At 48.2% G+C, this 18,775-nt stretch overlaps 1 protein-coding gene across 2 annotated transcripts in view; it reads left to right on the top strand.

Moving 5' to 3' along the window:
* LOC138251872 (long-chain-fatty-acid--CoA ligase ACSBG2-like) overlaps positions 1–18,775 on the top strand; it is a 327,149-nt gene that overhangs the window by 35,066 nt on the left and 273,308 nt on the right. For both annotated transcript variants that reach the window (XM_069205686.1, XM_069205687.1), the window contains exons 3-4: positions 7,298–7,386; positions 18,283–18,403. In XM_069205686.1, the coding sequence (XP_069061787.1) occupies positions 7,298–7,386; positions 18,283–18,403 (210 nt within the window). The remainder of the gene's footprint in view (positions 1–7,297; positions 7,387–18,282; positions 18,404–18,775) is intronic.

The raw sequence follows: 18,775 nt of genomic DNA on the forward strand, positions 1-18,775 counted from the left end.
GTGTGTGTCTCCCCCCAGTGCTCTACAAAACCCCCTGGTCTGCTCCCCGAAGACACAGGTACTTACCTGTAAGCAGACTAGGACCGGAGCACCCCTGTTCTTCATAGGCGCCTATGTGTTTTGGGCCCTCCTTTGACCTCTGCACCTGACCGGTCCTGTGTTGCTGGTGCTGTAACTTTGGGGTTGCGTTGAACCCCCAACGGTGGGCTGCCTATGCCCAGGAGACGGACTGTGTAAGTGTTTTACTTACCTGAGAAAACTAACCAAACTTACCTCCCCCAGGAACTGTTGATTTTTGCAGTGTCCACTTTTAAAATAGCTATTTGCCATTTTAACCAAACCTGTGTGCTACTGTTTTAAATCAAAGTTCTATACTTACCTGTGTGAAGTACCCTGCACGTTCTGTACCTACCTCAAATCTTGAATCTTGTGGTTCTAAAATAAATTAAGAAAATATATTTTTCTAAATAAAAACCTATTAGAATGGAGTTAAGTCTTTGAGTGTGTGTTCCTCGTTTATTGCCTGTGTGTGTACAACAAATGCTTAACACTACCCTCTGATAAGCCTACTGCTCGACCACACTACCACAAAATAGAGCATTGGAATTATCTCTTTTTGACACTATCTTACCTCTAAGGGGAACCCTTGGACTCTGTGCACGCTATTTCTTACTTTGAAATAGTATATACAGAGCCAACTTCCTACATTGGTGGATCAGAGGTGGGGTCTAAGGCTTTGCATTTGCTGGACTACTCAGCCAATACCTGATACACAACTAAATTGCAAAAATTGTCATTAGAAAATTGATTTTTGCAATTTGACAATTTTTCTAAAATGTTTAAAGTCCTGCTAGGGCCTTGTGTATTTTTCCCTGTTAACATTTCTTTTAGAGTTTAAAGTTTGTAAAAGTTAGGATTTAAGTTCTAGAAGTAGTTTTTAGATTCTTAAAAAGTAATCCCAACTTTTAGAAAAATAATGAGTCATACAGATGAGACAGTGATGGAACTCAACCTCACACCTTATCTGCATCTAGGGATGTCAGAGTTAGGGTCTCTCTGTAAGATAAAAAAGATAAAGACTGGGTCCAACCCTACCAAGGCAAAGCTCCAGGAGCTCTTGGCAGAGTTCACAAGGGACCACCCGTCTGATTTGGAGGATGCTCCTTCAGATTGGGAAATTAGTGAACAGGAGGGAGAACTCCCCCCTCCTGTCCTAATTAGGGAGAACAGGGTTTCCAGAACCCTGACTCCACAAATTATAGTCAAGAACCTGTTTTTTCCACAGGGGAGACCAGTAACTCTTGAAGCATTTAGGACAGCCTCAATGAAGAGGACCTCCTGTTAGCCAGGATGGCCAAATGATTGCCTTTGGAGAAGCAGCTCCTAGCCATAGAAAGGGAAAGAAAAGAGATGGGTTTAAGTCCCATAAATGGTGGCAGTAACATAAATAGGGTCAGAGAGAATACTGACATCCTAAAAATCCCCAAAGGGATTGTAACTAAATACGAAGATGGTGATGACATCACCAAGTGGTTCACAGCTTTTGAGAGGGCTTGTGTAACCAGAAAAGTAAACAGATCTCACTGGGTAGCTCTCCTTTGGGAAACGTTCACTGGAAAGTGTAGGGATAGACTCTGCACACTCTCTGGTAAAGATGCAGAATCTTATGACCTCATGAAGGCTACCCTGATTGAGGGCTTTGGATTCTCCACTGAGGAGTACAGGATTGGGTTCAGGGGGGCTCAGAAAACCTCGAGCTACACCTGGGTTGATTTTGTAGACTACTCAGTGAAAACACTGGATGGTTGGGTAACTGGAAATGAAGTCCATGACTATAATGGGCTTTATAATTTGTTTATGAAGTAAAGTAACTGTTTCAATGAAAAGTTGCATCAATATCTGGTAGACGTAGGTCCAATTTCTCCGCAAGAATTGGGAAAGAAGGCAGACCACTGGGTCAAGACTAGGGTAACCAAAACTTCCACTGGGGTGACCAAAGAAAGAGGTTACAAAGCCTCCCCAGGAGAAAGTGGGTGACACTAGAAATAAAGAAAAAGAGTCCTCTGTAGGCCCCCCAAAAACCTGTCCAAGTGGGTGGGCCCCAAGACACCACCCAAAACAAAGGTGGGTACCAGGGTAAGAACTGGGATGTCACTAAGGCATGGTGCCAAAACTGTAGACAGACAGGGCACCACACCAAGGACACTTCTTGTCCCAAAAACAATTCCCCTAGCAAAACCCCAGGGGTGACCAATGTAGCCATTGGGGATGACTCCTCAGATGAGGAGGTCTTCATAGCCTTCAACTGGAAAAAGGGCCCAACAGGTGAGTTGGAGATTCCAGAGGGAAGTATACACTTCCACCACCTACTGGTGAATGTAATCCCAGCCACTGCCCTGAGAGACACTTGAGCCAGTTACACTATTGTGCATTACAGGCTGGTGTTCTCAGACCAGTACATCCCAGGTGAGACTGCCAGAGTAAGAGTTAGCCGAGACAAGGTCACTGATAGTCCTGTGGCTTTTGTGCCCCTAGAAGTGGGTGGGACTTTCAGCTGGAGAAGGGTGGTAGTCAGTACAGACCTCCCCCTTGATTATCTCCTTGGAAATGACTATCCAGAGGTTAGTCAGAGCCCAAGAGAGGAACTGGTCCAGTGCCAGTCCTCTCCAAAGGATTCTGGAGGTGCTGCCCCTGCAGTAACTGCAAGTAGGCACCAGAAGAAAAAGAAAAGAAAACAGTGCAGGAAGGGTGGACAACCTTTAGCCACGGTTCCAGAAAGCCAAGGAGATTCTGCTCCAGTAGGGGAGAGCTCCAAAAGTGGCACTGGTACAGTCCAACCTGACCCACAAGAAGTCCTGGCTAGTCAGGCAACTGTTAAGCATGAGTGGGTGGCTCCTCAGCTAACAGAAGAAAGAGTGGAAGGAGGGAGTTTACTACAAGATGTAGTAACCCCCCACTCTAACACAGCAGACAGGCACCATGAACCCAAAGAAGCCTGTAACTTAGCTCCTTCCCTTGCAGGTGAAGAGCTAAAGGTGTGGTTCTGGGCAGTGACAGCCGTCAGTGGCCTCTGCTGGGTTTTGGCCTTTATAGCTGCACTGTCCTTGGCATGGTGGTCTGACCCTATGCCAAATAGCAAGTTAGGCCCCCTGAACCTGTTGGTCATGGTGGGGCTCCTCCAGCTCTGGGTAACCTCTTTGGGTAAGCTATGGGTGACCCTGGCTAAAATAAGATTAGCAGAGGTGGATACTTCTAACCCCAAAATAGAGATTATGGGTGGAGACATTAAAGACACAGACAAGAGGCAATTCAGAATAGGTCCTGTCACTGTGGAAGTGGGTGAGTTCCCCAGAGGGAATGACCTGAACAGGAGGATGTAAGGCAAAGTAGGCCCTGCAACAAACCAGCCTATTTTCCCTACTGTTCCTTGGCTGACAGACTAGGAAGACTCTGCCAGCTTTGGCTGAGTCTCCTGGCCTGTGGGCTGGGGGGGGGGGGGGCTTGTGTAGGAAAAAGGCTCCCTGTTGCAGTTACCCCCCACTTTTTGCCTGATATTGATGCTGACTTGACTAAGAAGTGTGCTGGGACCCTGCTAACCAGGCCCCAGCACCAGTGTTCTTTCACTAAAAATGTACCATTATTTCCACAATTGGCACATCCCTGGCACACAGCTTCTCCTGCCCTCAGGCCGCCAAGCATCCCACCAGAACCAAACACAACCACCTCAGCTGCATCCTCCTCAACACCTGCTCCGTCCACAAGCACGCCGTCGAACTCTGGGACCTACTCACCCCATCATCCCCGGACGTCGCCTTCCTCACCGAAACCTGAATGAACCCCTCCTTGGAACCCGGCATCGCCATAGCCATCCCTGAAGGCTATAAGATCACCCGCAGAGACTGCACCAACAGACCTCAGGATGCCATGCACACAAAATACTGCCTGTGGCATAGGTAAGTCACCCCTCTAGCAGGCCTTACAGCCCTATGGCAGGGTGCACTATACCACAGGTGAGGGCATGAGAAATATGCCCCTACATTGTCTAAGTCTATTCTTAGACATTGTAAGTACAGTGTGGCCATATTAAGTAAATTGTCTGGGAGTTTGTCAAAACGAACTCCACAGCTCCATAATGGCTACACTGAATACTGGGAAGTTTGGTATCAAACTTCTCAGAATAATAAACCCACACTGATGCCAGTGCTGAAGTTATTAAAAAATGCACACAGAGGGCATCTTAGAGATGCCCCCTGTATTTTACCCAATCCTTCAGTGCAGGACTGACTGGTCTATGCCAGCCTGCCACTGAGGCGAGTTTCTGACCCCGTGGGGTGAGAGCCTTTGTGCTCTCTGAGGCCACAAACAAAGCCTGCACTGGGTGGAGGTGCTTAACACCTCTTCTGAGAGCAAGAGGATGAACTTGGAGTCGTCTATGTAGGATATAATGTTTAATCCATGGGCTCTGATCATATTGGCCAGGTTAGGGCCTGTTCTTGCTTTGGCCTCAGACAAATGGCCCAATCGGGGAAAACTAAGGGGCATATTTAAGAGCCGCTAGCGCCTTCTTGAGCCACATTAGCATCTTTTTTTTTACACTAATGTGGCCCAGCGAGGCCAAAATCCCCACGCCATATGCATGCATTGGCCACTTTGTAACCCTTTGTACTACATTATGCCTGCGCCAGGCATAATGTATGCAAAGAGGGCGTTCCCCCGTTAGGGGGGCCGAAACAAATGGCGCAAAGAAATCTAAGAGATTTCTTTATGTCATTTCTTTCGGCACATTTAACACCAGCTCAGAGCAGGCGTTAAAAGGAGGCACACCCTTGTTTATAATGGGCCTCAATAGGCTTTCCAGGATTAGCGTCAACATTTTTTACATTGATCCTGCAAAGCTCCGGACTAGCGTAAAACATTATGACACTAGTCCCCTAACTACCGCCATGGTGCGCCCTATTTTTAATTGGGTGCACGCATTGTGGCGTTATGGGAATTCTTAGGGGTGCAATAAAAGTGGCTCTGCACTGTGTGCAGGCCACTTTTCTTAAATATGCCCCTAGATTTCTGTAGACAGATGGGGCTATAGCAGCCTTCCAGTGCACCTGTATGCAAGCACCAGCACTGCAGCTCAATGATGAACCGAACCTGGGCAGCCGCATGCGTAGAGAGAGAGCCCGTACCTAAGGCTGCCTTCAGTCACTGTCGGCCTCTGCCTGCGGGTGGATGGCAAGGCCACAGGATCAGTGCTTGATGAACGCAAGATACAAACATGTTACTCATTACACCACCAAGAGTAAGAACAAGTGAATCATGTGAACTAATTGCAAATTTGACTTGAGGGGAGGGGGAAACTGCATCTCAGACTGATTCATGCTTCTGCCCTAACTGCTGGTGGTACAAGCCTACCAAGGGTCATCCTGGTGGGATAGGTATGAGGGGAATCAGTGGATATATTACTGAAAGGAGACTCATAACCAGGATCAGTATCCTATATACTGGATTAAATTGAGTAGCTATGAGATTAAAATGTGGATTTACTTTACTAAAAAGACAAGCACGGGTTTAGACATTGTAGTCAATGTGTTTGTTGGTTGCTTTTTGAGTTCTGAACTCCTGCCCCCACACAAGATGCCTGAGAAGACTCTGACTGCTTGCCCTCACTACCCTGAGAGTCAAGTGTAGAAAGGGTTATACTTGGCACAGTTTGCTGAGGCTGCAGCCCTTGGGACACCAGTGACAAATGACCTAAACCACCATTGTTGGGTCCCAGTAGCCCCTGTCTGCCCTGTGACCCACTGAATGGAGTTTGTAAATTGACAACAAGTACTATGAGATCTGTGAGTGGCTGTGTCAACGCTCTTTGACAGAACAATAAGTTCAGCTCGAACACAGCTTAACCTTCACAGTACAATAGTAAATACAAGTTTGGCTGGAGTAGACCTTGATTCTCTGTCTTTATATCAGTCAAGGGATGTGTGTTAGGAGAGAGGGTTTGGGCTTCCATGAATAAGGATAGGGAGATCCTTATTTGTTTTTGTTAATACCCAGTTCAGTGCTTAATTTATAAAACAATAAGTGCCTTGCCAAAGGTTTTGCTCAGAAGCCCATGGTCAGCATTATCAAAAAACGAGGTGCTGAATACCAAGCCTGCATAGGTTTGATTCCACCTCATGTGTCTTTAGCGCATCAACAGACACTCCCTGCCCCTCTGTCCCAATCTTGCAGGTTCTTTTTTATTCCTACTTTCTCTCTTTGTCATTATTTTTCTATCTTTCTCATTCTGTCATTCCCCGTTTTCTTTCTCTCTCTTGCTATGGATCAAAGGATGTTGAAAATAAATAAATGTCTGCCCCTAAAAATGAATGCCAGTGGGACCCACCTGCAGCCACGGCTCAAATTAAGCACTGAGTCAGTTAGACCAATAGGTGGTAGAGTGTCTGGGGTGGATGCCAGGATGCCAGGATACGAAAGCTGGGAGGGAGTGCTGTGGTGTCAGTACCCGGAGTGGTTCAAAGAGAGGAAAAGAGTAGATGCTGTTCCTTTTGAAACTTGGATTTATGGTATATTGTGTGACTGGAATGAGTGGATGAGAAGAATGGAGGCTGTAAGAAATCGGGTTACAGTTTGATGGGGTGCAACCGCAATGCTTGTCATGGTAAAGTTACAGGCAAACCCCTAAGTCATCTGTACCAACTCTCTGGTAGCTTGGCACAGAGAAGTCAGGCTTGATTTAGAGGCAATGTGTAAAGTATTTATGCAGCAATTCAAACAGCAATAAAGTGAAACACAAAACAAGAAAAACCCCACACCAATTTACAAAAAAGAGCAAAAGTTACCAAATAATTTAAGACCAAAATGACAAACAACCAATTGTTAGATCCAGAGATACTCAATTGCAAAGATTTGAGTCTAAATAGCACAACTTCCATGGGTCCAGGACTGAGGTGGCACCACTTGGGAGGGCATGACTCACAGCAGACAGGGTTCAAGGTAGGTGGAGCCTTTTCTGTCCCAGAGGCTGTGATCTAGAGGCCAGCCAACTAGCCCTTGGAGTCACTGTACAGATAAATAGAAACTTGTGTTCTGTAAGTTGTGCAAACCAATAGGTTTTATCATTCATGAGAAACAACATGAACTAAGAATCTTCTTGTTTTTTTCATTCTTTCATTGAGCTGTGAGGGGACCAGTAAGGTCTTCAGAGATAATCCAACAGAATCATTGATAATTACACTGCAATTATGGCTGCTGGCAAAAAAAGTTGGTACTAATCAAAGGCTTTTGAATCTCATCTCTGCAGCTCGGTCTGGACCGCTTCCACGGCGTTGGAATCCTGGGCTGTAACTCCCCGGAGTGGTTCATTGGCCACATTGGAGCCATCATAGCCGGGTAAGTGCCTTCTCTTCTGCTACTTCTCCTAATAAATGGTGCAGCAAACATCCTGGATAGTCACTGTGGTCTCTGTCCTGCTGCTTGTCAACACTGTATGTAGAGATCACATTCACCATCATTCAAGACACTTGGGAGATAAGACCTCGGTAAGACACCTGGGACATAAAACATCACTACATTTTATTTGATTCTTGCATTGGATTTTTAAAAGAAAATATTCATGATATAATAATATGTTACATCTATGTGGCAGTGCTCATGAAAACAAACTTTGCTGGAGGAGATGAACACAATAATCTCTTTGAAGAAGAGATGTAGTTCTTTTTTAATTCCAGGAGGGTTGGTAAGTCTGAGGTTCGAGAGGATGTTGTTCCACAGCCCGGGTGTACAGGTTGGTCCTATATTTTTTTTCACATTTCTCCACCACCTGTGGGTGTCATGGTTCCAGCAGTGGGGCTCTCCACAGACGTAGCTCATGTCCTGATCTGATGTGCATGGATGTCATTTCTGATGGCCTTGTAGATGCTGCTGGTTTTGTAGTTGGTGTGAAGATAAATATGGAATAACTGATATTTCTTCAACGTGGTGGGATGTGGTTGAATTTTTTTGGCCTTTGATATGTTGGAGGCAGGGTGTAAGGTATCTGTAAAGGTTACAGATGTGGTGCCTAAGAAGCCTTTGGTGCCATTCAGGTGTGGGAGAGCATAGACTTGCAAAGTTTGGATTTGTCTTTAAGGACATGTCTATGTCACTGAGTCTGAGTTGCCAGTTATTACTGATTGGTGATTTAGTCGTGTTATGCTGGGTCACATAATACTACACATATTTCGTTTTAGACTTCTTCAGAGGAAAATCTAGCGTATCAGCGACATGCATATTTGGTTTAACACACTGAAGAAGGAAGAACATTGCACTTTCAGGTAGAAGTTATTCAGAGATCACCTCTCAGTGTCAAACCTCTGCCACTCCTGGGCAAATGTTTTTTCTGGATAACTAAGAGAGTTGTTGATAAGATAAAAATGTGTGTCACCATTGTACCCAGAGTGTGGTGATCCAATGTCATATCTTTAGGTAAAAAAACATATATAAATAAAAACGGAGTAAAACATTTGCTTCATTTGCTCTCTCTACCTCACCATGATGCTCCTTCTTGTGGGTTTCATGGTCCATTGTGGAGCCACCTACACGCTGTTGATCACATTACTCCAGTAATTTAAGGAACACAAGGAAAATGGTGACCTAGAGAGAGAAAATGTGACAAGGAATAAAACCCTTCACAAGATTGACAGTAAGGGGGGGGTTGGGAGTGCACTGCTTCACATCCCAGCACAGCTCGCCCCTTTGCATCCTGGTAAATGCAGTTCATAGTTAGCACTTTCTTCAAAATTATCTTTAGTTTTTCACCAAAGTAGGTGCAGACATTGCTGTATATCTCTAGACACGTGTTTCTGGGTTCAGCCCTTCATCAGTAGAGAGTAGAGAACAATGAAAACTCATCTAGGGTTGCTGGAAATGCTGCTAAATTTCTCTCAGGTCAAGTACCACTCAAAGGCACACAGGTGCATCTCCAAAGCTTGTCAGCTCACTGGCTCAAAGGAGCCTTTTAAACAGGAAGGGGGGTTGGGAGCATACTGCCTCACATCCCAGCACAGTTCGCCCCTTTGCATCCTGGTAAATCCAGTTCACAGGTAGCGCTTATTTCAAAATTATCTTTACTTTTTCACCAAAGTTGGTTGGATATACAGCACTTGCTGCACCTACGGAGGTGAAAGACTTTATTACTTTTTGAATGGACTACAAATTCGACTGCATTTACCATGATGCTTTGGGGTCATACTTTGTTGCTGGAGTATAGGCAGTGTGCTCCCTTTCTTTGAAACAAGATTGACAGTAATGTAGCAAGTGCAAATATACATAACAAAGAACACAATAATGAAGAGTTGACAGTGACATGTATCAAAGACAGAATCCTTGAACGCTGTGATGAAGGATACTCAACAGAAGATCGCTTAGGCACTGTCCTGTGCTGATCTGCCTTCATACAACCTGGAAGCATGTCCCCTCCCTCTTGTTATCAGTATTAGCTAAAGAAATGAATGGTACTTCTGTTATTAGTTGTTAGAAATGGGGTTTCTGGTTGGCTAGGGTATGTACCTCAGCCAAGCAGAACTTACCCACTCTAGTCAGGGCAAGGGAGTTACACGTCCAAGATAACCCCTGCTCACCCCTTTGGTAGCTTGGCACGAGCAGTCAGGCTTAACCTGGAGGCAATGTGTAAAGCGTTTGCACAACACACACAATACATGTGACGCAATATCCCCACCACAAAGGAAACACAACACCTGATTATATGAAAATATACTGTATTGTACACAAGGCAATTATCAGACCAAACATCACATATCAGTACTATCCTGCTACCTTAGCAGTTGTCAGAACGTTACACATTAGTTACTCTGCAACCTATCAGTAGTCACACATAACACACAGGTTACTCAGTATTCTGCAACATAAGCAGTAGTCAGGAAAACACATTATTACATCACAGCACTTGTCATAAGAATATCATAAAATGCCAATAGTAGGAACATTAGAAAACATATGGCAAGTTAGAAAAACATATTAGCAAGCATGTCCATAAAAGGAACATTTGCATACACATATGTAAAAACATCAAACGCAGGTAGGTAATATATGAATCAAACAAAAGTCTGTAGAAAGAACTTTGGATTGCAACTATATTGGTCCTTTAAACAGTACCTGGTTGGATGAAGGCACCTCCAGTGCCTAGAAGGTGAACAATGGGGCCCCCGGCGCTCCTATGCGCAAAACAGGGGCCTCCCTTATACTCTGGGGTCAGAGGAGGGTGACATGCACCTCCTCTCTTTTATAGACAGGCCCCTCCGGGGACCGTGATTACTGGGGGCCCCCCAGGGCCTCAACCGGCCTCACGAGGGGGGCCAAATCCAGCAAAAACAACTTAGGGCAGGAGGGGGGCACCACGCACCCCCTCCGGTTTAATGACAGGACCCTCCCGGGACCCACGATCTCCGGGGGCCCCCCCGGGCCTCCACTGGCCCTTCCACCAAGGGGGGGGGCCACAATAATGCCCGTTTTACCTAACAGCAGAAAAGGAGCGTCCTGCTCCTAACGCAGAGGCCAGTGGGAAGGGGGCACTCCCCGTGCCTTCCCCTGGTCCTGCCGTGAAGCCACAAGAAGATCAGACCCCTCCTGGGGCCCGTGCAGACACTCGCCTGCACCCGATGCGGTGCGCGAGTGTTCTTCCAGCTTCCCGGGCCGCTGCGGTGATCTTATTTAAAGGGGCACAATGCAGCAAGGAGCCTACGAGCTCCCAAGGCTCCATAAGCGCGCTGCAATCAGCGCTATGGCAGCCGCAACCACGGAGAAGCACCCCTCGTGAAGAAATGGATGCAGGGGTCAGGGGCCACAGCACCCTGCCCCTGGGGAGCAGAATCTTAAGACAAGGTCCTCAGGTGGAGGGCCCAGCTACAGGCCAGCACAAGGGAAAGGCAGCAAGTGGCAAGTCCTTCACAGTGACCAGACAGGTCACAGGTCAGCACAGCAGCAGCAGTCCATGGCGGTTCCTGGTGAGTCCTTTCAGCCTTTGGTGTCCAGTTCCAAGATGATTCCAAGAGTCTCCAAATTGTGGGGAAAATTCCCCTGTACTTATAGTCAGTTCTTACAGTGTTTTACAATGGTAGGGAGAGGAGGTTCAAGCCAGTTACAACTGGTTCTGGGAGTGCCCCCTCTCTCCTTTCAGCACAGGCTCCAAACATCAGTGGGGGGTTAACGACCCTATTGTGTGAGGCCAGGGCACAGTCTTTACAAATGCAGGTGTGCCCGCCTCTCCTTTCTCTCAGCCCAGGAAGACTATTCAGTATGCAGGTGCACCTCTGTGACACCTCCACCCTCCCTGTGTACAGGCTGTCTGAAAAGTATGCACAAAGCCCCAACTGTCACTCTGCCCAGACGTGGATTGGAGTCAAGCTACAAAACACCAGAGTCATAAGCACAGATAAATGCGCACTTTCTAGAAGTGGCATTTCTGTGATAGTAATAAAAACTATACCCACCCCAGTAAGCAGCATTTATTATCACCATCACAACCATACCAAACACGCCTACGCTACCCCTCATAAATCAGACAATACCCCTTACACATAAGGCAGGGCATTTCTAATGCAATCCTATGAGAAGGCAGCACTCACAGCAGTGAGACACCAAGTTAAGCTGTTTGTCACTACCAGGACAGGCCAAGCAACTTGGCACATGTCCTGCCTTTCTACATACATGGCACCCTGCCCATAGGGCTAGCTAGGGCACACCTTAGGGGTAACTTACATGTAGTAAAAGGGGAGATCTGGGCCTGGCAAGTAAATTTAGATGCCAGGTCCCTGTGGCAGAAAACTGCGCACACAGGCCCTGCGCTAGCAGGCCTGAGACAGGTTTAAAAGTCTACTTCAGTGGGTGGCGCAAGCAGCGCTGCAGGCCCACTAGTAGTATTTAATTTACAGGCCCTGGGTATAGAGATACCACTGTACAAGGGACTTATAGGTAAATTAAATATGCCAATTAGGTATAAGCCAATCATACCAACTTTAGATGGGGGAGCACCTGCACTTTAGCACTGGTCAGCAGTGATAAAGTGCTCGGAGTCCTAGAGCCAACTGCGAGAGGTCAGAAAAACCAGGAGGAAGGAGGCAAAAATACTGGGGATGACCCTGCGTAAGGCAAAAAGTCCAACATAACCCCCTACCAGCCAAAAGCCAGGGGAGAACAATCAATACCTTGATGTACTTCCCTGATTGGGGCGATAGAACAAGGACCCAGGCCCACAACAGCAGGGGCATGTTCCAGTTCTACGCCTTCCTGACTCCACTTGGATCTCTCTGTCAATGCTTCCCAGGCAGCCTAGACCAACCCACAGGGGTTCTCTAGCTGCCAATGGCCAGAACCAGGCCCCAGGCCATCTAGGAGCCTCTGGTCTCTGAAACCATAACGAGTGGGGGGCGGTAGCCCCAGGTTCAAAGCAACCTGTCTCCACTCCATCTCTAATCAGTTCAGGGGCTCTACCCTGCCACTGATCCACCAACCTAGGGTCCGCACCCATAGGTTCTACAGGGGTTAGAGGCAAGGCTCTTCTCCCTCTACCCCTCCGTCTAGGATCCCGTCCTCCTCTCCTAGGAGGGGTATCACCAGAATCCACACTTGCACCGGGGTCCGGGGCGGGCTTCCCCCTCCCTGAACCCCACTTCCAGAGTCCTGCGTCTCCCCACCTTGGGAGAAGCCACCAGAAGTTCCACACGGGGGATGAGCACACTAACCGCCCCCCCCAACCAGGTCAGAGTTTACCCCCTGAACCTGTCTATCTAGTCCAGGGACGACACCCTTAGACTGGACCATTGCCCAGCGAACCAGGACTTCCTGGGAGCACACCTACCCCCTACCAGATCAGAGCTTACCCCCTGAATCTGGCAATCCAACCCAGAGTCACTACCCTCTGTTGAACCACTGCCTGGCACACCAGGACTTCCTTGGGAGCACACCTACTCCCCATCAGGTCCGAGTTTACCCCTGAACCTGATCATCCAATCCAGAGTCACCACCCTGCGGTTGAGTCATTGCCTGGTGCACCAGGACTTCCTGGGGGGCACACCTACCCCCCACCAGGGAAACACCTTCCCAAAGGGCCACACATGAGTCTGGCTGGCGTAGGTCTCCTGACCTCTGCCCATCTGACAGAGTCTGGATCCCCCCAACCCAGAAATGGTCTCACCAAGGTCCTTCCTGGGGGGCTCTGCTCTCAGAGCTGACCCCTGACCCTCCATGTTCTCCACTGGAGCCCGCAGCCCCCTCTCAACCCTATGCCTGGATTTCCGCCTCCTCCGCTGTAGAGCGAGACTACCAGACACCAGGACCGGCGGAACGCTATCACCAGCCACCTGCCCAAGTCCTAATGACAAAATGGGATCCTTCTGAACAGCTGGCCCTACGGCACAGGCTAGGCTCACCTCCTGGCGTTCACTCATGGAACCCTCCAGGACCTGGGATTGGAGCTCGGGAACCCAGGGCCTCAGCCCAACCCCATTCCCTCTCCTCTGAGACTGGACATGGGGTGCCTTACCCGCCCCAATACACTGGGACCTACCTGGGACACAAGCCTTTCCCACCACACCTGGTTGGGAAACACCTAGACCACTCTCATTAGGAACACCCCCTAATGCCACACCGGACCCTCTGGTACACAACCAGAAGTCTGCCTCCTTTGCAAGCTCCCTGGGGTCAGAGAGCTCACACACTGACAAGTGTTGGCGTAACTCTGAAAAACAACAACGAAGCAGGTGCTCTCTGACAATCAGATTAAACAGCCCTTCAAAATTGTTTACTGTGCTACCCTTCACCCATCCATCTAGTGCAATGCAGCAATCCTCCACAAACTCCTCCCAAGACTGGTGGGACAGTTTCTTACCACCCCTAAACCTTTTTCTGTATTCCTCAGGGGAAAAACCATACTTCACAATCAGTGCATTTTTTACAGTGGAGTACCCCTCCCTGTTACTCTCTTCTAGAGTCAGTAGGGCATCCCTCCCCTCCTCAGGAATAAAGCTCCCTAGGCCAGTTCCACAATCCTTCTCAGGGATCCTGCGCTCTACCAGAGCCCTCTCATATTCCTTTAACCACTGACGTATGTCACCCCCCTCTTGGAACCTAGGTACCAGATCTATGGGTATGTGAGGAACATCTTTGCTACAGCACTCTACATTGCTGCCACCACTGAACTCCGCCTGCAGCGCTGGTGAGTCCAGAACCTTTAGACTGCGCTCTAGAGCGAGTCTTTCTCTGGCAAAGGCTCTCTCCGCCTCTGCCATCCTCTCCTGTACTAAGGCCTTCTCTACCTCAGCCCTTCTCTCCTCAACAGCTAGGCGCGCTAACTGCAACTTCAGGTCCCTCTCTTCCTGCCTATCTCTTAGCTCATCAGGCGTCAAGGAATGAGAGGTAGCCCTGCTTCTTACACTAGACGAAGCAAGGGACTCCCTATCACTGGGGTCTTCCCTGTCAACTGGCGTCCCCACCCGGTCATTCTCACCCTCCTGATCAGTCTCTCTACCACTCTCTAGGGATGAGGTCTGGGAGCCCTCCCATTGGGAACCCTCGCTACACTCAGGATCCTCTGGGTACCCCCTAAGCACACTCCCTCCCTGGGTATATGTCACAAACCTTTCAAAGAAATTCAGAGATCTCCTGAGGTCCCCTTCTGCAGGCAGCCCTCTCTCTCTACAGAACCCCTCTAATTCCTCCTGCGTGTAAAACGGCAGGTCCTCTAAATCAAAGGTAAGCCCCATCTTGAAAAGGTACAAATAACTCAAATGTGACAACCACAAAACCCAAGCGTGAGAACGGAAAACAGGAAAAATGACCAAAGAGAGAAAGTTAAGAGAAGCCAAACATGTGATGGTCTAAACGCAATCCTTGTAGTGAAATAATGAGTCACAATGGTATTGTGCAAGCACAAGTCCTATCCTCACCGCTGACGACCAATGTTAGAAATGGGGTTTCTGGTTGGCTAGGGTATGCACCTCAGCCAGGCAGAACTTACCCACTCTAGTCAGGGCAAGGGAGTTACACGTCCAAGATAACCCCTGCTCACCCCTTTGGTAGCTTGGCACGAGCAGTCAGGCTTAACCTGGAGGCAATGTGTAAAGCGTTTGCACAACACACACAATACATGTGACACAATATCCCCACCACAAAGGAAACACAACACCAGATTATATGAAAATATACTGTATTGTACACAAGGCAATTATCAGACCAAACATCACATATCAGTACTATCCTGCTACCTTAGCAGTTGTCAGAACGTTACACATTAGTTACTCTGCAACCTATCAGTAGTCACACATAACACACAGGTTACTCAGTATTCTGCAACATAAGCAGTAGTCAGGAAAACACGTTATTACATCACAGCACTTGTCATAAGAATATCATAAAATGCCAATAGTAGGAACATTAGAAAACATATGGCAAGTTAGAAAAACATATTAGCAAGCATGTCCATAAAAGGAACATTTGCATACACATATGTAAAAACATCAAACGCAGGTAGGTAATATATGAATCAAACAAAAGTCTGTAGAAAGAACTTTGGATTGCAACTATATTGGTCCTTTAAACAGTACCTGGTTGGATGAAGGCACCTCCAGTACCTAGAAGGCGAACAATGGGGCCCCCGGCGCTCCTATGCGCAAAACGGGGGCCTCCCTTATACTCTGGGGTCAGAGGAGGGATGACATGCACCTCCTCTCTTTTATAGACAGGCCCCTCCGGGGACCATGATTACTGGGGTCCCCCCAGGGCCTCAACCGGCCCTCACAAGGGGGGCCAAAGCCAGCAAAAACAACTTAGGGCAAGAGGGGGGCACCACGCACCCCCTCCAGTTTAATGACAGGCCCCTCCCGGGACCCGCGATCTCTGGGGGCCCCCCCGGGCCTCCACTGGCCCTTCCACCAGGGGGGGGGGCCCACAATAATGCCCGTTTTACCTAACAGCAGAAAAGGAGCGTCCTGCTCCTAATGCAGAGGCCAGGGGGAAGGGGGCACTCCCCGCGCCTTCCCCTGGTCCTGCCGTAAAACCACAAGAAGATCAGACCCCTCCTGGGGCCCGAGCAGACACTCGCCTGCACCCGATGCGGTGCGCGAGTGTTCTTCCAGCTTCCTGGGCCGCTGCAGTGATCTTATTTAAAGGGGCACAATGCAGCAAGGAGCCTACGAGCTCCTAAGGCTCCGTAAGCGTGCTGCAATCAGCGCTATGGCAGCCGCAACCACGGAGAAGCACCCATTGTGAAGAAATGGATGCAGGGGTCAGGGGCCACAGCACCCTGCCCCTGGGGAGCAGAATCTTAAGACAAGGTCCTCAGGTGGAGGGCCCAGCTACAGGCCAGCACAAGGGAAAGGCAGCAAGTGGCAAGTCCTTCACAGTGACCAGACTGGTCACAGGTCAGCACAGCAGCAGCAGTCCATGGCAGTTCCTGGTGAGTCCTTTCAGCCTTTGGTGTCCAGTTCCAAGATGATTCCAAGAGTCTCCAAATTGTGGGGAAAATTCCCCTGTACTTATAGTCAGTTCTTACAGTGTTTTACAATGGTAGGGAGAGGAGGTTCAAGCCAGTTACAACTGGTTCTGGGAGTGCCCCCTCTCTCCTTTCAGCACAGGCTCCAAACATCAGTGGGGGGGTTAACGACCCTATTGTGTGAGGCCAGGGCACAGTCTTTACAAATGCAGGTGTGCCCCGCCTCTCCCTTCTCTCAGCCCAGGAAGACTATTCAGTATGCAGATGCACCTCTGTGACACCTCCACCCTCCCTGTGTACAGGCTGTCTGAAAAGTATGCACAAAGCCCCAACTGTCACTCTGCCCAGACGTGGATTGGAGTCAAGCTGCAAAACACCAGAGTCATAAGCACAGATAAATGCGCACTTTCTAGAAGTGGCATTTCTGTGATAGTAATAAAAACTATACCCACACCAGTAAGCAGCATTTATTATCACCATCACAACCATACCAAACACGCCTACGCTACCCCTCATAAATCAGACAATACCCCTTACACATAAGGCAGGGCATTTCTAATGCAATCCTATGAGAAGGCAGCACTCACAGCAGTGAGACACCAAGTTAAGCTGTTTGTCACTACTAGGACAGGCCATGCAATATGGCACATGTCCTGCCTTTCTACATACATGGCACCCTGCCCATAGGGCTAGCTACGGCGTACCTTAGGGGTGACTTACATGTAGTAACAGGGGAGTTCTGGGCCTGGCAAGTAAATTAAGATGCCAGGTCCCTGTGGCAGAAAACTGCACACACAGGCCCTGCGCTAGCAGGCCTGAGACAGGTTTGAAAGTCTACTTCAGTGGGTGGCGCAAGCAGTGCTGCAGGCCCACTAGTAGTATTTAATTTACAGGCCCTGGGTATAGAGATACCACTGTACAAGGGACTTATAGGTAAATTAAATATGCCAATTAGGTATAAGCCAATCATACCAACTTTAGATGGGAGAGCACCTGCACTTTAGCACTGGTCAGCAGTGATAAAGTGCTCAGAGTCCTAGAGCCAACAGCGAGAGGTCAGAAAAACCAGGAGGAAGGAGGCAAAAAGACTGGGGATGACCCTGTGTAAGGCAAAAAGTCCAACATTAGTGAACATGTACTTTAATCCTCCATCCTCTAAGTCCTGGTACTGTAGCTACATCAGCCTCTTTAATTATCCCTGTTATGAGCCAATGGCCAACCCCCAAAAACCTTTATGTGTAAATCAAAAAAGGGTTTTAATGAAAAGATGCCATGAAGATCTTGGTTTAGAGGTAGGTGAAGTGCTTTAGTGACCCTACATGCAGACGTAGGAAGAGTTCATGTTGCGGACGCTAGAAGAGGCAGCATTACGGATGCAAGTCGACTTGCATGCATCCACACAAAAGATGCGACTGTAAGGAGCTGTGAGGTTGCACACACTCAGGAGCTGTGAGTTCTTGTGGTGGTGTGGCCTCGACCACATCTGCGAGTGTGTGCGGTAGCAGAGTGTCAGGATGGAACGCACACCCACATGGTTACTGGTAAATACCGGCTGCCACCTCTGCTGCTGTCCTAGAAGATGGGATGCACCTTATGCCATCACGAGGTGAGAGAGTGAACATGTTCTTCCCCAGCCTGTCCTATATGCTGTGATGGCCTCTGCTCGGTTCTGGCTTGTTGGAGGATATTTAAAGAGGGGTTGGGAAAACCCCAAGAAGCATTTGTGTCCTTCATGACATACGTAAGCATCTTCTTATACCGAAGGACATGGATTTCAACCTCTCCCTCTCCTTTGTTTGCAGTGGTATTCCTGTTGGAATATACCCCACAAGCTCAGTGGATGCCTGTCAGTACGTGGCCAACAACAGTGAAGCCAACATCCTTGTGGTGGAAGATGACTACCAACTGAAGAAAATTCTGCAGGTGAGATATTCTCTCTCCTTCCCTATACCCATCTCACAATGACATCTACGATGTAAACTCTTATCAGGCACATTCTGTAGCCTTCAGCATGGTCACCCCAAGATCACCCTACCTTCACCGTGAACATTAAATGGGCAGTGCAGCTTTAGGACAAGGTGATTGGCATCATCTTCAGAGATCAAAATGTACGTGATGAGATTCAGCATCTTTTACTATTGTATCTTTGATTGAAACTCTGACCGTGCACAAGTGACAATCAGGACCAGGACTCAGATCTGATGCAGGTCAGGCAGCTCACGTCACTCCTGAGCCACACTGAGATCTAAAAGTGCACAAATATTGCATATCTATTCTAACCAGAACTCAGAATTA

This window comes from Pleurodeles waltl, chromosome 1_2 (genome assembly GCF_031143425.1).
Source record: "Pleurodeles waltl isolate 20211129_DDA chromosome 1_2, aPleWal1.hap1.20221129, whole genome shotgun sequence".
Classification (NCBI taxonomy): Eukaryota; Metazoa; Chordata; class Amphibia; order Caudata; family Salamandridae; genus Pleurodeles; species Pleurodeles waltl.